The sequence below is a fragment of the Triturus cristatus genome, chromosome 7 (assembly GCF_964204655.1).
Source record: "Triturus cristatus chromosome 7, aTriCri1.1, whole genome shotgun sequence".
NCBI lineage: Eukaryota > Metazoa > Chordata > Amphibia > Caudata > Salamandridae > Triturus > Triturus cristatus.
In genome coordinates, this window is record NC_140590.1 from 1,488,250,573 (window position 1) to 1,488,274,266 (window position 23,694).

At 40.5% G+C, this 23,694-nt stretch overlaps 1 protein-coding gene across 1 annotated transcript in view; it reads left to right on the top strand.

Moving 5' to 3' along the window:
• LOC146812238 (BPI fold-containing family B member 4-like) overlaps nt 1-23,694 on the top strand; it is a 44,594-nt gene that overhangs the window by 6,453 nt on the left and 14,447 nt on the right. The window contains exons 5-10 of the mRNA XM_085615146.1: nt 9,639-9,702; nt 15,763-15,823; nt 19,526-19,617; nt 21,015-21,200; nt 21,739-21,792; nt 23,333-23,503. Coding sequence (XP_085471272.1) covers nt 9,639-9,702; nt 15,763-15,823; nt 19,526-19,617; nt 21,015-21,200; nt 21,739-21,792; nt 23,333-23,503 — 628 coding nt within the window. The remainder of the gene's footprint in view (nt 1-9,638; nt 9,703-15,762; nt 15,824-19,525; nt 19,618-21,014; nt 21,201-21,738; nt 21,793-23,332; nt 23,504-23,694) is intronic.

Here is a 23,694-nt window from a genome sequence, read left to right on the forward strand (position 1 = left end):
TTAGATGTACCATACCTGTTAAAAAGTCAACAACATGGCACAATAAAAAATCCATTAATAAAAATGGAGAATAATTTCCTGAACAAAGTGACACCAAAACAAAAAAATTCCAATGAGGGAAACCAGACATATACATTTATAACGTTTTTAATAAAAACAACACCAAAGTGCAAACTGTGGTCATCTGGGTGCGATTGACCCCAACCTAGGCACAATTTAAGGCCAATTGCGATGGAACGTGGGTCAGATGCAGAAAAAGTGTTTGTCTCAGTCACATGTTTTACCTTAGGGCCTAGTCTCTGAAATGGAAGTCACAAATCCTCAGCAGGGCATGGCAGCAGGCTGTGGCTGAGAATAGCTCTGCAAGGCAGGATAGCCATTGGGTGAGGTCCCAGAGAAGCCACTGACTTTTGTCTAGAACGGTTTGAGATGGAGAAATTTGCTTACAAGAAGGTCCCTTGTTGACTGGATACTTTTGGCACCTTTGCCTGGTTAAGATTTCTATGTTTGGACACAGTCACTTTTTTGGAGCTCGGATTTCTCCAGCAGGGCAAGAATGCAAGCTGTAGCTAAACAGGGCTCCACAAAGTCAGATACCCTCTCTCTGACATCTCACTGAATCAGATTTGTTACTGCGAGAAACCCTGAGCAGGTGCAACCTGAATCTTTTGCCCAACAAAACACACCTTCAAGTTTGTCCATGCTCTTTAAAGCTGAAAGGTTTCTAAGTCCCAGGTTTTTCAGTATGTTAAGAGTAGTACCCTTTGACATAACCAAGGGTCTCAGGACCACAGGAACAAAAACTAGTGGGTTGAGACTCACTCCAACAGTAGCAATTAGCAGGTCGCGTTGTAAATGGGGTCTACCAGTAAAGGGTTTCTTGCAGTTTTTTGTGTCCCACTAGCTTTGCAGGAGGTTAGCCAACTGACCATTGGAGTCTACTTCTTTGTTCTGTGTATAAGTTGGGGAGGGCTCTGCCCATTGGGTCCCCAGAGAGGTCTCTAGAGTAAGTGCAGTCTATTTTCTGTCTTTCACAGATCCAGAAGTAGGTACACAGGTGTGCCAAATTTATGGTTATCAGTAGGCTGTGGATAGTGGAGACTTTTGGCCTCTCCCGACCAATAGGGAAAATATTTCTAGGGTAACCCTTTTCATATTTTCAAAAGTTTCTTTCTTGCCTACTGCAAACAATCCCATAGTCGCCCCTCTCTGTCCAATAAAAGATGGCGACACCCTACTTTCAATGTGCTGAGCTTCTGTACCCACCCCAGAGGTGTGACCAGTTGCAATGAGGACCTTTTCCTCTATGGTCACCTCACACTAGTTGTGGGGACAGCTCCTCTGCCACTGGGATTGGTGCAGGCCTGAATAGGGTACAAAAGGTATCAGCTTACCTTGCCCTGTGAAAAGAGTAGGCTTTCTTGAAGGTATTCACATTCCCTGGCAGAGCCCAGATGCTAACCCTACCAGTGGAACACAAATATGTCCGTACGTCCCAAGCCCTAGTCCTCATCTGGGAGCCGTTTTCATGCTTCTTCAAGGAAGTTATTTACCTGCCAAGTGAAAGTTGGAACCTACTCAAATGAGAATACAGTGGCTTTAGGGAGGGGAAAGGTAACATTCTAATAGTACCTTTTCCTTAGTAGTTATCTCAAATTCAATTGTACCATTAGATTTGATTTTCAATAACTATTACAAAGAGTCTTTTGAACTATATCTTTAGCTGTTTCCTTACCAAAGTCAGCATTATTGAATGTAATAATGTAATCCTGTGATTTCCTATAGCAGGCCCAGCATTCCTACAGTAACAACATTGGGGATTTTCCCTGAAAGGGCATGTGTAACATTAAATTTCTTCATGAACTACTTTTAAATGTAATCCCATAGAGCTTGTAATGCCTACATAGGTCTCCTCATGCACCATTTTGTTAGGAGTCTTCATTCTATTCATAATCAAAATGAAAGCATCCTCTTCAATGCAAAAGCCGTATCAACTACTCTCAACTCTTTCTTTCTGTTTCAGTGCCTCCCTCCTTCTTCTATACTTTTTCATAGTTCTCCGTAGATTTATAACTACTCTACTACGAAACAACCTGTCTCTGATTCCCTTAAACTGCTTCTGTCTCCTGGTTAAGGTGTGTCCATCTTTGTTACATTCTTTCCTGTTCTTGCAATATACACTTTGTCCACTTTTATTTGTTCTCATAGTTTGAATTTTATTTTCACTATGCTGTAATCTTGGCAAATGTCCACATATATTTTTAAGAAGTGACTTTGTCCTCTTACCATTAGCTCTTTTTTCTTTCACCACTTTTCTGCATTCTGCCCTTTTGTGTCTCAGTTCTGTATAGATACTGTTTTGCTTCTGTTGCCTTTTTTTCCTAGCTTTTGTAGGCATTATAACTGTCTGTACATATGTGGATATTGTTCTGTAAATCATATAAGTATATTTTCTCCTTTTATTTTAGCCAACGAACCAACTACTTTACTACTGGCTGACACATACTACAAAAACTGTTTTATGTTATGGTGCAGTTTTAAATCTACAGATGAACCTAGCTATATAAATACAAGCACCCACTTCAATATGCCAAACCCAAAGCAAAACACACAACTTTATGTATTAGTTACATTTAATATCATAGCACCCTCCCATACAAGACAGCTGCACCATATCTCAGTTCTCAGTTATTCAAGACCACCTCATCCCTTTTGTAGTAAACTTTAAAATAAACATCAATCAAACTGTAAAAGGACATACAGTGTCTCAATGATGTAAATCTGAGAACACAACATAAGAGCTATTTCTGTGCCTCTGTACCACAGTGTCGCGAGTAGATTTAATGTTTGAGTGCTTTTCTACTTAGATGCATCAGATTTAACTTTTGGTAAACACTAGCAATAACAATCGGCACATTAATCTGTTTCACAGCATATAGATCACTAATTCTTCTGAGTACATGCAAACAGTGTGTGACAGATTAATATATAATTCACCAGATGGTTATAAAAGAGTACATATTCCTCACTAAAACGTGCAAATACATGTGTTTGTGGTTGAGTACAACAATACTCCCTGGATGATTGGGTGAGTGTATAGGTAGTGCCTAGGTGATGCCCTGAGAATATAGGTAGTGCCTGGATGATTACCGGAGTAAGTAGGAACTACATTGGTGGTTCCATATCTGCAAAGTTACTGCCTGTGTGTTTGCATGACCTTATTGCTAATATCTGGGTGTTTGGATGAGTTCATGAGTAGCGCCTGAATGATTAGATAAGACCATTATGAATGCCTCAATAATTCAATGCATGCATAGATAATGATTGCATGATTAAATGAGGGCTACTCTAGTCCCTCTGTGATAACAGGACTACATGTGTAGTATATATGTGATTCATTGAGTGCATGGATAGTGCATATGTGATTGTTTAAGTACATACATAGCACCTGGCAGATTGCATGAGTACATGGCAACATGAGTAGTGTTTTAGTGATTGAATGAGTACATGACTACTGCCCATGTGTTTTTGATAATTGAAAAGGCAGTGCCTGGGAGATTATATAACTACATTTAACTTGCCTGGATAATTGAATGAGTGCATCAGTACTGCCTGGCTAATTATGTGAGTGCATGACTAATGTCTGAGTAATTGTATAAGTCCATTGTTAAAGCTTGAGTGATTGGAGGAATGCAACTCTATTGCTGTGGTGATTATATTAGTGCACGAGTATTGCCTCAATAATTGGATGAGAGCATAGGTATTGGATGGGTGATAGGTCCACTGCAATCATAATTCCTGCAGAATTGGATGAGTGCATAACTAATGCCTGAGTGTTTGGATGTGTGGCTGGGTTGTGCCTCAGTATTTGGATGGGTGCATGAGTTATTAGTTGGGTGTTTGGATGAGTGCTTGGTTTGTGCCTGGGTGTTTAAATAACTGCAGAGGTACAGCCTTGGTGATTGTATAAGTGAATGGTTAGTACATGAGTGATTAGATGAATGCATGGGTAGTGGCTGTGTGATTCAATGAGTGCATAGGTAGTGCCTACGTAATTGGAAGAGTGCATGTGTAGCACCTGGGTGATTGGATAGGTGCATGGATAGTGCCCGAGTGATTCAATGACTGCTTGAGTAGTGGCTGGTTGATTAGATGAGAACCTGACTAGTGCCTGAGTGACTGTGAAAGTAACTTCACAGCTGTTAGATATATGAGTTGTCACTATATGCATGAGTGTTTGTTTAAGTCCTTCTGTCAGTATGAAACTACCTGTTTTCGTGTATTTTTTCTTTTCTACTGAGCTATATGTGAGTGAAGACTAGATATCACACTTGACATACAATTAGATACATGGCTCACAGGAGTGTACATTGCTCTGTTATTCATTGTGAACATGCATCAGCAAGTTTCTAAAACTGAAAACAGCAATTGTCACTTTTTCAAAGCACAAAATCTACATCATATCTCAAATATTTGTTGTGTGTTTTAAACATGTATTCAGCATTGCTCAAAGAAAAGTTACAGGCCAAATGAAACTAGCACAAGAACTCTCTTAAGACACTCTGCACTACTAACCCTCCTCAATTTTAAACAGATCATTTTTAAAGAAATTCACCATCCTCACCATACACATGAAATGTACAACACCTTTAAAGAACATAAATCATCATGTAGGCATTTGTGTGATTTCATAATAGATAGACACCTTCAGGCCAACTTTCCAAAAATATATGGTTCTCTGCATGTTTAACTAAACTCAAGAGCCTCATCGTACATATAACTATCTGCAACCACAAACCCCATATCTCACCATCTAAGCATATGAAAAACAGTCATATGAGTTACAAAGCACATTGACAAACACTTCATCCTACATACCTAAAAAGCATTACTACCTCATAATTGATATAAAGATATAGCACATTTTCTAATATTTTATTTGTGACAACACTACTACTGTTTACTAATGTGAATAAAAATACTGCTACTCCCAGAATGAAAATAACATAGATCTGTCTGTTCTGCAAATTATGCTTAAACATTTAAAACATTGTCATTTTTAACGACATTTTTCATTGTAACTTTCACCAGCACTATTCTGTTGTTTTTCTATAAAGTACACAATGGAATAAAGGGGCACAAATTATTTCCCGCTAACTTCTCAAAACATTTAGTACTACTATCTTAATGACATACCCTAGCAGTAACACACGCTATATATGTCACCTATCTGAAAATATGTAAGACCACACATACTGCCAGGCACAGTTCATCTCATATATTTTTTCATAAGGCTGGCAAACTCTTTTTTTAAATTTAAGTCCCATATACAATTTCATTTATGATGTCATTTTTAAATGATCAAAATATTATGTACATACCAGTAAATTGAGTTTGTAGATTGCATTGTTGTTTTAGCTTTTTTTGGATAGTTTTGACACAGTCGGGATTCATAAAAACTAAGTACAAGAATGGTACACCACTCTCATACAGAGCAACCATAAAATGGCAGCCTCTTCAACTTTGTACTCTATGATAATGCAAAAGGTTGCAAATGAAATCATGTCTTTCAGTTTAGGCTACTCTATGCCCACTCGTTAGTATCTGTTGACCCTTTCCCTCTCTTTCAAAAAGAGATTCCTGTTTATGCGTGTTTGTGATGTTTCAAAACCTATATTTAGCTTTATTTTTTTTTACATTTAAATACTGCAGAACAGTTTACTACATTGTCCTGAATTGGACAGTAACATGTATAATAAGTTAAATGTTGTCATAACTCCTGTACTTTTTAAAAACTGTGGTACCTCCTTAACACCCTGCCCCCCTATACACTCTTAGATGACTGTGTTTAGCAACCCCGTGGAATCAGTAGGTCACAAGTACAAAACACATTCTAGAATGTCCAAATGAGGTGCAGCAGGTGGGGTTTACTCCACAGATTCAAAAGCATCTTCATGTCTGTATTACATTTCTTTTTCAAAACAACAACCAATAATAGCACTTCTTGCTAATGCATCCACTGTACTAATATTTTTCACTTTTGTACTGACAGCATCAAATGAAATATATCTTTAAAAAAAAAAGTATACCTCCATCTTAACTGCTTTTCAATTGGAAAACTCCTCATTCACCTCCAGCCTTCTCCTAACTGCTCCTTCACTTGAAAATTATGCTTAAAGTGTGGATTGTTGGCCACAGCTATGCCTATTGGGCTAAAGAGGCAGCAAAAAAAGAGAGGTATTGAGATGGACTTGGGTTTGCCGAATGTGGAGATTACTTGATTTGACCAGAGAGGGTTAAAGTTTCATCTGTTGCTGGCTTTGGTTAAAACTATTGTGGATTGCCAAGCTCCTCATCTCATGATTATGCACTGTGGTAGCAATGACCTAGGCATATTGAGTGGGGTAGGGCTGGAAATCCTAATGAAAGATACCTTAGCACAACTGATGGAGCTTTTCCCTTACATTGTCTGGTTTTATTCTAATATATGCTAAAGTCAGAAATGCAAGTAGTCAAATCAATTCTGTCCACCAATTGACAGAACCAGGAAACATGCTAATAAAACTGCTCCTCAGAGACCATCACATGAGCTTTATCTGTAACAACAATGTGCATTTTGACATGCATGGAATTTATAGAAATGATGGATGGAACTTTATAGGTGAAGGCAACGGGGTTTTTCTAAGTAAATGAAACTCTGCATCCGGTCCTATGTGTAGCTGTCATATACACACAATCAACACAAAGGTTCTTTTGAGAGCCACCCTAGTACCCAAAATATTGTTAAGTTTCTTCATAAAGAACATTCTTTTTAGTCTTTGGGAATCTTTGTGACAAAGTCACGATGGTTGTAAATAATTAGTGAAATCACAAAACAAAAGCAGACATTCAACCACCACCTGCACATCTAAAAATATTAGCTAAAAAAATCCATTTGGGATACGTTTTTAAGGAACTTGGTGTCATTACCCAAGAGCATTGCCGACTTGGCCAAACTATGTCCGCTGGTATTTTGGCAGAGACTAATATTCACTACAGAACTGTGCTCTTACACCAATGCACTGGAGTAAGTCAGCTCCCTTGATACATTTAATAAGGTAGGTTGGATAAAAAACACAAAACAATTTCTATAATGCATTGAGGTAAACTGACAATGGGATAAAACTAACCCCTTACTGCCTCCCAGCAAAAATCAAGTAAAATCAGTTTTGTATTGGGACTCGGTAGCCCTGATTAAATTCAACAACACATCAAGGGATAGGCTAACAGTGGAATTTGCGGACTTTAAAATTGCAAGATCCCTGGATGGCTACCTTTATATTATCCACACTCAGAGTGACAGGAAACTTTACATGCAGTTTAGGTTTGGCACACTTCTCTGGAATTCATTTACTAGTACGTGGCATTGTAACCAAACTTATACCAAGTACTGCCCTAGCTGTCTTGCACTGAATGAATCACTTGCACATGTCTTATTTGCCTGCCCTGCATATTCTCCTCCAAGAGCTAGGTGGCTACATCCATTTGCAAGCAGTTGGGAAGCAGCGAGCATGGTGAAGCCCTGCATATTCCTAAATGTGACGTAAGACCACTGTTTGCATGTTCACTTGCAACATTTCTGGGCCACATGTGGGGTATCAGGAGGAACCTGGAGAAGTCCCATATTACTCCCCCATAAATAGTTTTAATAGTGCAATTTTTAAGCACAAACATTTTATCTTTTTAATTTTGGGGCTTGTATTGATGCTTACCCCATGCATATAGGAGGTCTAGACAGCATAGCGGACCCTATTGCTTAACTTTGACCTACTAATGCTGCCATTGCCCTTATTTGTATAACAAGAAGGCTTTTATGCATTTTAGCTGAATACTAAAGCCAATCAAATTTTTTATAATGTCTGTGTGAATTACCTCGTTGATCCTACATCTTTTGCTTAAAATTGTATGTAATGTTTTATAACGTATATTGTACTTTTATGGTCGGATGACCAAAATGCTGTTTTTTGATGGATTGATTGATTGAATACCAAATTGTTGGCAACAATGAATAAATGCATATTAAAAACCACCCTATCTGAGAAAAGATGTGAAAATGGTTCTGAGCACAACAGAGTTCCAATCTCCCCAGTTATTGTATTTGAGTAGACTGCTACCAAAAAGAGCACTCACGAGAAGGTAATTTCAGGTCTATAGACTACAAAAGTTCAAAGGTGAAAGATTGTATGGATTTTAGAACTAGAGAGTGATCCAGAGAAGGAATCAGTGAATGACTCACCAAAGTCCTTAAAAATAAACTCTTCAATAGGTAGATACTAAACCATCTATATAATTAATTCTGACTCCCTGAAGGCTTCTAACACTGCCCTGTTCCTTCTCATAATAGAAATTCCTAGTCCTCATAAATTATTTAAAGGGTATCTCCTTTCCCGAACCTTGGAAACAACTGTACCACTTCCTTCCTCTCATGAGGCAAAGCCTTCCTTACTGCAGAGTGTAAGGGCAAATTCTCAAGCTACTGTCTTTGATAATGACAAAAAGAAATGTCCTCCTTCATGCTCTCAGAGATCTCAGAAAAAAGCGAAATGTATTTCTTATTTGTCCCGGCTATTCATTGAGTTCAAGTATTCACTGAAATGACATCTGACCTCTTCATTATCAGGCTCCCCCTCTCTAACCTCCTCTGAATCCATTCTTGTTTTAATGACTGTAGTAGGTGGAGGAGCCTCACTATCCAGAAATGCTGCATCTACCCCCTGTTCAATCATCTTTTGAATTATGCTCGAGCTAATTTTTTACTAGGGCTACAAAGCAAAATCCTGCATCTCAGAGGCATATTTAAGGAAGGACATCACCTGCATATGGCACCGCACCTAGCAACACTGTTTATGTTGCTTTTTATCACCCAAACTGACCTTTAGCATACTATTTAGCTTCTTGTCCATCAGACTTCCTTTTGTACTCTGTTGGCGAGTAACTAAAGAATGCAGTTTCCTCATGTTTCCTGCTTCTGCTACCACGTTCAATACAGGATTTGGCAGCAGTCATAGACATAAAATACACTCCAAAATAATGTGCATTCTATTCATCAAAGGAATGCCCTCTTCATTCATCAAAGAGAGGTATCCTTTCCGCAATACAATATAATGTATATTGAAATATTGCTGATATCCTGCAGCCTGAACCACTAAAGGGCATTCATCTGCAGCATGATCAGCATGAGCCACTTGAAATATTCATTGAGATATTGTTATAGCATGAACCTTAGTGTACATCATCATGCATTTAAATAATTATGCTCACCTGAAATGGTGGGTAGATATCCACTGTAGAAAATAAAAATAGGAAGGGCTAATTCTGTTTTCTTGTTTTGATGTGGTCATGGCCAGGGAGTAGAAAGAAACTATGCTTATAGTTTGGGTTGGATAGAAAAACAAGGTTCTGCATTAGGAAAAACAAGTTTTCACCCAGTAAGGACTGGGATGAGGAAGACGGACAAAGAGGTAATGGTAGGTAATAATAATGCTGGTAACACAAGATAGCTCACCTGCAGACATCATTCAATATTATACCATTATCCCAGAATAAATGTATTATTGTCTTTTTTGATAGCTAACCTGTTACGTTTCCATGGTTTACAGCTTACTTTCTCCTATCCTGGATGGATTGGTGAACAATCTTCTACGTAATGTTTTGCCAGGCGTGGTGAGTCAGAAAACACCTGCTCTTGAAATAATGTTATTGGTTTCATCTTTGTTTTTAATTTTAAGTCGCAAATTGTCAATAAACGTATTCTGGGCTTATTGCAACATATTCTTTACACTCCTGAAATATATTATATGTATTTATATTTAAGTTTTATTTCCGCATTTAAAAAAATATTAATTTGATAACAAAGCAATTTCATATGTTCTCTCCATGAGTACTATTTCCCCTTAAATACACCAATCCCATAATCAAATAAAGAACAAGTAGTAGAAGATGTTCCTGTAAATACTTTTGTTATATAAACCCAATAGACAATACCTTTAATACAAATCCATTTTCCTTTATTACTCCACTGCCAGCTCTCAAAATAGAAGCCAAGTATATCTCTTGAAAATAATGGAGAGCAGTAAATTGAAGAAAACTCTCGGGGGATATTTCTGTTTCTTTTTAACAAAGTCGCAATAGTCTCCTAAAATTTTAAATAATTTTCTAGGTTCCAAATAAATCAATTTTCAATTTCCAATTGGAAGAACACCATAAATGGCATGTAAGTTTATGGACGAATTAGAAACAATGGGTGCAAATCTTTAAAACAGTTGGACTCCTGCAACCACAGATTTCTCTCCTCCGATTTGTGCAGGTTTCTAACTTCTTGGTGTTCACAAAGCTTTGGAAACATGTTCGAAACAAAGCTTTTGGAAACACGTGCATGTAAAAGAGGAAGCTACCCGGGTTATGGGCTAGAAAATATTTTATAAAACAGAGGCACTTAATTATATAATGCTTTATTTTTAATAAAGATTAGCAAATAGCAAATTTCCTATAAATATGTATCAGATCTTAATAATTTTAAAGATAAATAATTTAAATCAGGTTTCATTATTATATTCTGTTTCCAACATCACTAAAAATGTTCATTACAAAAGTGCAGCCATCACCATGAGCGACCGCATGAGTGCGTGCTCAAATCATAAAACATTAAAAGGAATTAAAAAAGCTATTGAACAAAAGCGGAACAAAATTAATCATGTTACAAAAAATCAGAGTGATATCAATTTATCTTCACCCGGCTAGGCATGATTTTTTAGTTGATTTTTTGTTTCTGGCTGAAGGAGATCCAGGTTTGGGAAAGTTGAAATTTGCTAGCTGGACAAAGGCATATATATTCTGTTTCTACAAAATGAGCTAGCGGAGCACCATACTTTGACTTATGTTTAATGGTATGGAGTTTCTAAGCTGTCCACATAGAATCAAAAGTGATGAACGTAGGTTTTGACTATGAAACCTATAGGGAAAATGACTATTTCCGTGTTGCCGAAGATATGTGAGATGACATGCCCAAGCACTGTCCATCCATCTTAGTTCGCTCAGTGTGCAAATACATAGGGCAGGTGCCCTTTTTCCACCCAGTGTTATGATCCTCATAGTGGCACTGTGAGCTAGCTGGTCTGCAGACTAACATATCCTTAGGGGGTGTCTGGAATCGGTCTGGAAACCAAACCCTTAGTTTATGTTGTCTAAAACGATCAGATCCTATACAGATTTGTAGGAACTACATGACACCAGGATGTAGTTACTTTCAAAGCAGAACCCCATAAAGTCCACATTCCTGATTGTGTTGTTAATGCTGCTCCCCTCCAGACAATGGCTCATTGTCAAAGCTATGGAATTTAGAGTTGATATGCCAGATGTCAAATCTGACTGTGTGTGCTCGATGCTCCTCCTCTTCCATACGGAATAAGCAAAATATGCAGCATCAAAAGACACCATCAATATTGGTAAGGCCTTTCTCCTGACGTGGTGACCTACACCATGCAAGAAGCCAATTTGGGGGATCATGTAAGACGACAATTCTAATTTGACCATCATGTGAAATGGTTTCATTGTTGCCAAACCGTGTGCATTAGGTATGCAAATCCAAGTAGAAGCATATTCTCACTATTCACATTTCTTGTTCCCTGTGGATTTCCCTTGAACCTAATATTTTGTAAAAGACTGCCATAATGTGCATGGTGGTCTTTCATAGTCTTGTGTTTCAAAGTGTTGACACCAATATCCACAGTGTTGAACTATCAAATTGGGTCATCTGTCCACCATCACATATGATGGCATTTACAATTCTGGTCATTAGCACATTAGTGGAAGTATACTCCCACTAGCTTACATGTGTTATAGTGCTTGACAAAAATATTGTATCCATCACATTAATCTAACTGCTACATAACGAATTGAGTCTAGGGAAGTAGTTATGTAGCAAGAACAGTAATTATGGGCCACATGTACGAAGCACTTTTGCATCCGCAAACGGGCCGATTCTCAGAATCAGCCAAGTTGCGAATGCAAAAAATGCTCTTCAATCAAACCATATTTTGTACAAAAAAGCAATCACAGACATGGTGGTCTGCTGACCCCAGCAAGCCACCAGCCCTGTGATTATAGCGATTCCCAGTGGGTCGCAAACCGAGAGTTACATCATTAATATTCATGAGTTAGGTTTATTTGCGACCCACTGGTAATTGCACATGAAACTCAAAAGAGTTTCATACATTTGAAATAGCGATTTCCTAATTGCGATTCACAGGAAATCGCAATTAGGAACTCAGTATTTTAAACTTTCATACATGTGGCCCTAAATTCTTACCTTGAGGATCTAATAGTAGGCGATCTTATAAAGGTGATGTCATTGTCCGTCCATATTTTCAACATTGATATAGTGTCATACAACTATGGTGCAAGTAGAAAGACTCCACCAGTTGGATGTCTGCCTTGCACATTCCTTAGAATCAGGCTTTGGAACAGCCGCGGCCCGTGCAAGTAAGAGAGGTGGGGCAGTGGGGCCATATTTAGGGGGATTTCAACAGACGACGACGAGCGAAAATTAATTATTTATTTAATTTCCTCTTGTGGTCGTCTGCTAAACTCCCCCACAAACCCGGCCCCACCGCTCTTACCTGCACAGCCTTGGCTGCTTTGGAATGTGGGGGGTGTGTAAGCAGGCAGAATACTATTTTTTGAGAGGTCACTTTACTAACGTTTCAAAATGATGCCATTAGTTTGTTTCTCTGAGAAGTGTTTTTTAAAGACAATGGAACCAACCATGGGGCCGCTAGGCGCCCTCTCCAGGAGTCTTCAAGGGGTATTATTGGACCCCTCCATTTGATCAGTTAAGCGTATACCAGCTGTGAAAGTTATTTACTCTATGAATAAGTTGCAATAACGAAAAGTCCTTCAGGTGTTTATCATAAAGTAATAAGCAATAGAACTTCTAAATAATTAGTGAATCTTCTTTTATGAAATGCATGCACTTTCCACAAACCCTGATAAAAGAACTCCGTATGCTACCTCAGCGATGTGTGAGACAAAGGTGTTGACATTTCTACTGATACTATGAGCCTGACAATAGCCAAACCCATCCGTACGACCATCTCCTCAGAGAGTGCACTCTGAGAGACCTCCTGAGAGTGCATAGGAATATATGATGTTACTTAGCATACAGTTACTCCGCAGGTCTTTACTTTGAAGTTTTCACTTCGCAAATACCATTACTATGAATGATTTTAGTGTGCATGCTTTTACTTCGCAAATATATACAAATACATTAAAAATGCTTTTACTTCACAGTTATTATTACGCATACTGTTACAACGTGTTATTGGTACTTTAAAACAAAAAATTAATCATAATAGTTATCTATCCTCTGGCACGCACCCTGACCCCTAAAAATATCCCTGCACCCCAAAACCTAAATGCACCCTGAACCCCAATAATACCCCAGCACCCCAAAACTTTAAACGCACCCTGAACCCTAAAAATACCCGCTACATCCCAAAACCCTAACCCACCCTTACCCCTAAAAATACCCCTGTACCCCAAAACCTAAACGCACCCTGAATCCTAAAAATACCCCAACACACCAAAACCTTAAACAATCCTGACCCCTAAAAATACCCCAGTACCCAAATCCTAAATGCACCCTGAACCCTAAAATTACCCCCTACACCCCAAAACCCTAACACACCCTGACTACTAAAATTACCCCCGCACCCAAAACCTAAACGCACCCTGAAGCCCAACAATACCCCAGCACCCCAAAACCTTAAACGCACCTTGAACCCTAAAAAATACCCCTACACCCCAAAACCCTAACCCACCCTGACCCCTAACAATACCCCTGTACCCCAAAACCTAAACACACCCTGAACCCCAAAAATACCCCAGCACCCCAAAATCTTAATCACACCCTGAACCCTCTAAATACCCCATGCACCCCAAAATCCGAACCTACCCTGACCCCTAAAAATACCACAGTACCCCAAAACCTAAATGCACCCTGCACCCTAAAATGACCCCCAACACCCCAAAACCCTAACCAACCCTGACCCCTAAAATTACCCCAGCACCCCAAAACCTAAACACACCCTGAACCCCAAAAATACCCCAGCACTCCAAAACCTTAAATGCACCCTGAATCCTAAAAATACCCCCTACACCCCAAAACCCTAACCCACCCTGACCCCAAAAAATACCCCTGTACCCCAAAACTTTAATTTGCACAGTAACTTCATTATGCATAATAAGTGCATGGTAAGTAATGGAACATGCGTAGTAAATGCATGCTAAGTAAATGCATGCTAATTAATGGCATCTGCGAACTAAAATATGCGTAGTAATGGTAATACGAAGTAATGACCGCATAGTAAAGGTAGAATACCATGCATGAATAGCATCTGTTATTATGCATGCAAAAACTATGCATGGCTTAACAACGTAGTCAATGCCACGAATGTGTCGTTACCATGAGTTCCATTACTACGCAAGTCATTACAATGACTTGCATTAGGGAAGCGCTGGGCTTTGTAATAGTTTAAATTACTATTCCAACTCCGGTCAGTGTATCAGTATAAAAAGTGTTGGACTTAAAATCCAACACCAGTGCAACACCGCATTTCCTAAAGCAAGTCATTGTAATTACTTGCATTGTAATAGAACTCGTGGTAACATCACAGTGGTGGTACTGACTGCGTTGTAAAGGCAGTATGAGGTAATGCCTGCGCTGTAATAGATGTTTCCCAGTCCATGCACTTCAAGAAAGACCATCCTTTAGAGAGTCAATGAGATTACCATCTTGACAACCCTGTCACAACATTCCTAAATATCTTCATTGACTTCGATTGGCATAAACCTGCGGGAAATTTTTGTCATTCTTTAGAGAGTCAGTAACCACAGAGATACTGGGGCAGATTTATGAGGCCCGTTGCGCCTTCGGAACGTCACTTTTTGTGGAGTTCCGTGGCGCAGAGGCCTGCGTGATATTTATCAGGCAGCACTGAGCCACTTTTTTTGGCTTAATGCTGCCTCATAAATATCAGTCCCTTTAACGCAGTGTTCTGCGTTAAAGGGGCGTGCAATGGGTGTTGCTGGGGGCGTTCCCAGCAACATCCATGGCCTTTTGACACTGCCCCAGATTTACGAGAAATCGTAAATCTGAGGCAGCGCCAAAAGCTTCTGCCTCCCCAGGGGAGGCGTAAGGGAGGCGCAACGGGGAGAAATATCTTCATTTCTCCTCGTTTTTCCTTTTTCTATGTGTGCTGCATTCTGCAGCACCCATACAAAGAGGAAAAACCTCTTGTGATTTTTGTACAGAAAGGTTTCCCTTCCTGTACAAAAATATTCATCTCCGCAACGCAGGCACCCTTGCACCATGGTGCAGAGGTGCCTTCGTTGGCGCAGGCAGCCCATTGTGCGCCGGCGCAGGGGAAAAGGACAGGAATGCGCCGCATTTTATAGATACGGCGCATCCCTGCCCTTTTCTTTTGCCGTAGGGAAGCGCAGAAGGAAGGCCTTCTGCGCTTCCCTACGGCAAAACCTCATAAATCTGCCCCACTGTATGCAAAATAGACATTCTGGCGCAGAGCAGAATGGCAGCTCGGGACCTTGTCCAATCCCTTCCTGAGTCTTGTCCTGCGTCAGATTGAGGATGCGCCCCTAAATGCAAGAAGAATGCGAAGAAAATAAAACTAGAAGTCACTGTTATGCCTTGTGTTATTTTTGTTGCAGCTTTGTCCTGTTCTTAACGTCGTGTTGGACCTGGTGAATGGATTGCTGCTCACTGTGAATTGTGAGTCTTTTGTATCTCTCTTTATGTCCACAAATTCTGTTGTCCTTGTGAAGTTATGACTTCTGATGTGCTTTCAATAGTCGGGCTCCTCTACAAGTAGTGACGTGGCATGATATGTATGTCTCTAAGAGTCTCGTTGAGTAAACAAAAAATGTTTGGAAGTTATTCACACGCATGTTCACCAGCACTGTTTTGAGGTTGCTTGTATGTTTGCTAGCCATATATTGCAAATTTTAAGGGCCAGATTTATGAGTCCCGTTGCGCCATCGGAACGTCACTTTTTGTGACGTTCCGTGGCGCAGAAGCCTGCGTGATATTTATCAGGCAGCACTGAGCCACTTTTTGTGGCTTAATGCTGCCTCATAAATATCAGTCCCTTTAACGCAGTGTTCTGCGTTAAAGGGGCGTGCAATGGGTGTTGCTGGGGGCGTTCCCAGCAACATCCATGGCCTTTTGACACTGCCCCAGATTTACGAGAAATCGTAAATCTGAGTCAGTGCCAAAAGCTTACGCCTCCCCAGGGGAGAAATATCTTTATTTCTCCTCGTTTTTCCTTTTTCTATGTGTGCTGCATTCTGCAGCACCCATACAAAGAGGAAAAACCTCTTGTGATTATTTTTGTACAGAAAGGTTTCCCTTCCTATACAAAAATATTCATCCCCGCAACGCAGGCGCCCTTGCACCATGGTGCAGAGGTGCTTGCGTTGGCGCAGGCAGCCCATTGTGCGCCGGCGCAGGGGAAAAAGACAGGAATGCGCCGCATTTTATAGATTCGGCGCATCCCTGTCCTTTTCTTTTGCCGTAGGGAAGCGCAGCAGGAAGGCCTGCTGCACTTCCCTACGGCAAAACCTCATAAATCTGCCCCTAAGTTGTTACAGTTCAGTCCACGCATTCATAGATCATCATGGGGTTGCCACAGATTTCAAGAGAGGTCGGCGTATCAGACTTTCGTGGCTGAAACTATTCAGTTATGAACTGCAAATCCAGTCATCAGTGAAACTTATTGGCTTGCTCTTGATTTATAACAAGGTTAAATGGAACTAGGCAGCAGGGGAGGAACAAATAAAGCGGCAGGGTTGACTAAATTATGTGGATCGAAAAGGAAAATTATGTAGCGCAATGTTGCACATTTTGTGAGACTATTAGTTCATTATTTTGTCACTTCTACACTTATTAACACTGTTTGGGCATAGGTTTCACCTCATCGGTACCAGTTTAACACAAATATAGCACCAAGTAACAGAAAAGTGATCAGTCAACAAGTGCTCAGCACATGGGGAGAGGTTGCGGCCTTACGGCCAGAGCTACCGACTTGGGAGCTGGAGAACAAGGTTCCAGCCGCGGCATCAGCTCAGCTTTCTGTGATTCAGGGCAAATCCCTTAATCTCCCCGTGCCTACCCAAAAAATGTATGTGATTCTGGGCAAATCACTTAATCTCCCTGTGCCTACCAAAAAATGTATGTGATTCTGGGCAAATCACTTAATCTCCCCGTGCCAACCCAAAAAAATGAATGTGTCCTTGTGCAACGTAATTGATGTTCATGTAAAGCGCTCCAATACCTTCTAGTTGAGTTTGCGCTATATAAATCTGCAAACAAAAAAAGTGCAAAATGTGTTGCTTAATTTTTAGTAAATCTTGACCTGTTAGAGCTGGAAACAATTTGGTTGCTAAAACATGCAGATTATGCTGCTGCTGATGGATAATTTGGTAAATGCGGCGAATCTATAACTAAGTGGAAAAATGTGCAGCCACAAAATCGCATAATCCACGTGGCCCTGTCTAGGACCCAGACTCACAAGCAAGGGCATGCAATTTAACGAGGAGAGGTGATGTCACGGTCACGCTGTATATACAAAAAACACTGGAAAATGACTCCTGTTCATTGACTGAGGCAATGATCAATAACATAATTACTTCATGAATGTGTAGAGAACCTACTCTGCCTCCACACCCATCTCCCTCCTGAAGGTTGTTTCCTTCTCTCTGCTCCCCAACATAAGACACAGGGCGTGATCAATTTCGTGTCCTTGATTTGTATCCACTGATTCAGGGAGGGAGCATGGTGAAAGAGTGAATGAGGACAGGTAGCGTAGTGCAGCAGTCATTTTTTGCTTGCTCGCGGTCCTCAATGTCAAGTTGGCGTCCGCGAGCAAGCAAAATGACATCCCGGCGAGACTTTTTCCTCGTTTGCGATCAGCAACATCAAGTTGCCGATCGCGAGCGTGGAAAATAAACATCCCGGCGAGCTTCTCAACGCGGGAAGGTCAGGTTTCTCATTGCAAGTGGTCGCGTTTGCTCGCGATCCCTGGCAATGAAAAACTACCAGTCCGCCTTGAGAAAGCTGCCGCTCGAGTAGAAATCTACTCGAGCAGCAGAAAACGACCGCTTGCACTGTGCAAGATGCAGTTTGCACTGATTGCACAGTGCGGACAAGCATCTGGCACTGTGCAATCAGTGCGAACAGCATCTTGCACAGTGCACTACGCAGTTTGCGAAGCTACGCGTAGCTCGCGTAGTGCGAAGTGCACTTCGCGTAGCTACACGTAGCACTACTTCGCAAACTACGCCCAGGGTTACTGATATGTGTGCTGGTTGATGTTACAGCACATATCAGGATGATGCACTTTTATCGCACCTTGGGTCATATGTACAAGGCTATATCGCCACGAGAGTGTCAATTTTAGCGACGTTCTGGTGGCGATATGCCCTTCGCCATATTTACGAAGCAGCGTTAAGCCACTTTTTGTGGCTTAATTCCGCCTTGTAAATATGGCCCTTTTACACGCATCATGTAGCGTGAAAGGAGCGTGAAATGGGTGTTGCTGTGGACGTTCCATCGCAAAAGCCATTGCTTTTAGATGCTGCCACAGATTCACAAGGATGTGTAAATCTGAGGCAGCAACAAAAACTAACGGCAAGCAGCAGGCATTAGAATGGTGAAACAAGGAGAAATACTTTTATTTTTCCTCGTTTTTGCTTTTAAGAGCCAAACGCCAATAATGATTGTTGAAGTGCAGGAATGTGCCCCTTCCTTCACATAAACAATCCTTAAATAATGACGATTTGCTACTTCTATGTGTGCTGCATTCTGCAGCACACATAGAAGCAACAAATCAGCATTAGTGATTGTTTATGTGTGGTAAGGGATGCCTTCCTGCACATAAACAATCTTTCCCTTCAACACAGGCACGCTTGTACTATGGTGCAAGCAAGGGTGCCTGCTTTGGCGCTAGGCAGCTAAATTTAGCTCCAGCGCTAGGGAAAACACAGGGATGCACCGTGTTCTCGTGAATACGGCGCATCCCTGAGTTTTGAAATTGACAAAGCACGGCACTGCCAATTTTGACGCAGCTCTGCGCTCTGACATTTTATCATAAATAAGCTCCCTAGTATAGACTGAGAGCGATAAAAAGCCATTCCCCCTTAAATTTAGACAGGCTAAACCTGCCAGAATTTAAAGGAAGAAAAATGGCTGGTAGTTACCGAGATATACAGATGTTTGGTGCGGTAAGCACCTAATTCCACACGTTATGCCTCATTTAGAGGATAAATCTCAAAATAGGCGCTATTTATTGATTTCACCTGATAAATGAAGTAGCCTGCATTGTCTTTGTCAACTGTGCTGAATATTGCCATGGAAAAAAAAAATCATCTTTGGTCCAGCTGCCTTTTGATGCTTCTTCCTCTTGTTTCCATCCAGCACTGGTGCCACTTGGTCTTCTCTCGAGTATCCAGTTCACTGTGTCAAGTCTGCCTATAGTCACCGGCCAGTTCATTGAGCTTGATCTAAATGTAAGTGTCGAATAATATATGTAATTTGCTTTATTGTTCTATCCTGATTATTTTCTTTCAAAAGCGCTCTTTGCACTCATCAAGAGCTTTAAAGATGAGCCAGGTAAGATGCAACGACAAAAAGCAGATTCAAGACTCGGGCCCTCATTATTAGCTGCCTGGTCAATTGCGATATGTGCTGTAATTGCTGTTGTCACACATTTCACAATTATGGTTTTTGTGATAAATATCGTAGGTCAAGCCAGCTGGGATGTATTGTAGGGAAAATGCCCTGTATTTACTAGAATATGTGTAGGTTACTGTGCAAGCACCAACATCTGCATGTTGTTCCCCAAAACCTTGTAATTGTATTGTTCACACCATATAAATTCTGACTTAGCTAAGTCAGATTTTATCAGGTGCCATAAATATCACACCAATTACCAGGCCACTTGCAATGAGGGCCCAAGAAGCATTCAATGAGGACTGGCCATCTTCAGATTGCATTGTATTATTCACACTGCAGTGCTCGACAGGTCCGAGCCATTTACCCCATTCCTTTAATATCTTTCTACTGCGAATACAGCATATTTAAAAACTGCCCCCTTGCAAATTTCACCAGGAAAAAAGAAATGGTGAATACTGAAAACAGAAAAGTAGTTATAGTGAGTTAAAACCTGCAATAATTAGGACTCATAAACGGCTCAGTCTGAATTAATTATCTCAGACTAGCACAGTAATCCTGACCTGCGAAAATACCATACCCTGCAGTATTAGCAGGGCCGCACTGGTCGTAGTGGGCAACGGGCATTTCCCCGGTGGGCCGGGACCGTTTTTGTTCCTGAGAGGTTTGCAGAAGTTCTGCAAAATCTTCCCGCTGCAAAATCGGCCCCTTGTAACAAAAGTGCACGGAGCAAGTGGATGTTGAAAAGTATTGGTTAGAGTGAAAAGACTGTGGTACCTCAGAAGCAATTCTCCATGTCGCCTACTTTGTTTTCAAACTTCTGTGACAGTGGTCCTTAAGGAAAAAGTATCTAGGGCAGTTCTTGAATTTTACATCCACTCTTTCAGCCCTTTCATCAGAATGCTATGGTGTAAATTCTCTTTCAAACCTTAGTTAAAGACCAATCTATGTTACTTGTAGCAGAAGTGCAGTTGTATTCTGAATATGGTATATTTTACATATATTTAAAATAAACTGATCTGGGTCCAAATTATTTAAAGTTGTTCGTAAGTGTATGATCTAATGTTAAAATAAGATGTACCAAAGGATTATATGTTGCTCAGTGAATTTATGTAATCTATTTTCCATTAACAATTTGTGCACGATTCCAGAGTCACTTTGGGCCATAGTCACTTTAAATGATAAACAAAGAAATGAATACGCTAAAAATGCACACATTTCCTCTTATTTCTAGACGATTGTGAGCGGTGTTGGAGGAGGCCTTATTGACTATCCCTTGGGCCACAGAAAGCGAATTGTAATGCCACCAATGAAAGATGCGTCCACTTCACAGCTTGGTCTGTCTGCAAATTTCCTTGGCTGTGTATTGGCTGCCCTTCAAAAAGAGGGCCTTCTTGAAGTTGATCTTAAAGATGGAGACGTAAGTAACCAAAAGGAAGCCAAACAAACTCCGATTAAGAATTGTCTTACAAAGGTACTGCAAGATCATGTGTGCAATGATACCCACATGCTGACACGTGTGTCTAAAAAAGTATACAACTTAAGTGGCACATTGGTCAAAAATTCCCCAAATCATTGATGAAGTGAGATAGAGACAAACCACTTCACTAGCAGGTAATACATTTCAGTGCTTCACACAGGCATGGCAAAAATGTAATTCATATTTTAACATCTTGCAAAGCAGTCAATAATATTAAGTATTTGAAAACGGTATAGTAAAAAAAAAAAAAGAAATCACCATCCTCCAATGCAAAGACAGCAGAGTGTGTCACCACATTTCCATCCCCCTCTATTTCTGTGCATCTGATACCGATGGGTCTCTGGTTCTTGCACTCATTTTTGAGAAGGTAAATGATATATTATATGGTGGCCATGGCCAAGGGTTAATGGATTAACATGTGAAATGGGACGGCTGATGTAATTGGATAACTTCTAAGATGAGTTTTGTCGTCACATAGGTCCCAGAACTGCCACCTCTGACAACAGCTATCCTTGGAGGTCTAGTTCCAAAGGTAAGTGCACACTCAAAAGGACTCATTTTAAATAGAGATGGGAAAATTATATATCATATTTGCATTATACTCCCTTTTTGTGCCATTGTTGATTTAATACCATTCTTCCTTCCTGCTACTTAATCTATAGGTATGCACGTTTGTTTCTATATTGAAGAGGTGAATCATAATCCAAGGGTGGGGTAGAGTCATTTCATGAGCAAGCTTATTTAATCCTTAGGCCACAGTTTTTTTTTCTCAAAATTTTATATAGCGTGAACTTGACCCGAAAGGATCAGGTATCTGAGCGCTTTACATGAGCACCAGTTACGTTACACAAGGAAACATTCATTTTTGTTAGGCATAGGGAGATTAAGTGATTTGCCCAGAATCACAGGATGTTGAGCGCCATTGCAGAGACTCAAACTCAGTTCCCCAGATTTGAGATCGGCTGCCCTAGCCGTTAGGCTACATTCTCTCCCCAACCAGGCTTGAGTGAATTCCTAATATTTACACTCTTAAAGGCTGCGGAGCATGAGGAGCACTGAACTTTTTGCCACCTGAGGTGTTTTAAGAGTCCACAATGCATATGTAGGATATAGAATTAGGGCATACATATATCATTCAATACTGACTAAGCATCTCATATAATATAGCTTTATAGCCCACCGTAGCAGGCTCAACCAGCCATTAAAGGCCTGCTCCAGTGTTAACTACCTGGGCCGAAGGAGGGGTCCTTAAACAATTGAGCAGGGCTTTAATGCCGGTATAGCCCAGCTACAGAGGGCTATAAGGCTCTTAGAACATTACGCCGCTAGAGGGCAACATTTTCTAACAAATACAACAAAGGCCTCAGGGACCCCAAGGGCATTGAGATCCCCATGGGCTCTGTGATGCCTTTGTTCACAGCAACAGCTGTGAACGGCACATTGGAACTTTGGAGCTCTTGGCTTCTACCGCAGCACTCTATTGTTTTCAATGGAGCTCCTAACATTTCAATGTTCTTATGAATGAAGAGCCATTGTCTTCCATGCTGACCTGCATACTGACCCCACTTGTCAAGGTTGTTTTTGTCTAGCCATATTGATCCAGGGTCTTTTATTGACTAATGTTTTTACCACGCTACCCAGAATCTCACACTTAATGCAGCAAGGACCTTCACTAACATACTAGCCCAAGGTCTACTGTAGTAAAGAAGGGTATTGTAACTATGCCAACAAAATGTAATGATGTAGAAAGAAATTTTAACTCTAGTCTCTAATAGTTATAGTTGGTGTGAGTTTAAATTAGTAAGGGGTCTCAGAGTCTTACGTACCTGGTGAGGATAGGGGGTTATTGTATAAAGAAGGATGCAGTAGAAAGAGAACTATTATGGTAACACTGCCCACTAAAGGACATTAGTAAGACAGTTGTATATCAGAAGACGAGAGAGGAAAATGTAGATGCATTTAGGAAAGGATTCCTGTGTTTCCTGTTCCAAAACTGGATTTGGTCCTACAATACACAAGGTCTTCTTGTGCCAATGGTGTTCCTCTCTGAATGTCTCTGCCCTGGGCTGCAGGTCGCTGAAATGTTCCCTGAGTCAAGGCCACTGGTAATGAAGATGACAGTTCCCAAGGTTCCGAAGGTGACTTTGAAGAAGAATCAAGGGGCGGTATTAATATATGCCAAAGCAGAGGTTTTTGCATCTATGCCCGACTCTTCGCTCCGCTCCATCTGTGCCTTGAGTGTGGTGAGTATAATGTATTTAATCTTTGTTAGGCCTCACCAACCTATCGTTCCTCTATCTTCTATGCCTCCATTCTCCTCTTGGCAGAGGTTTGCAAATCATTGCTTAATTTTTCTTTTTATAATGTTTCTTAATTTTCAGACAAAACTCCTAACCTCCATATGTGCCTTTAATGTTCCAAGTACTAGCTTTAA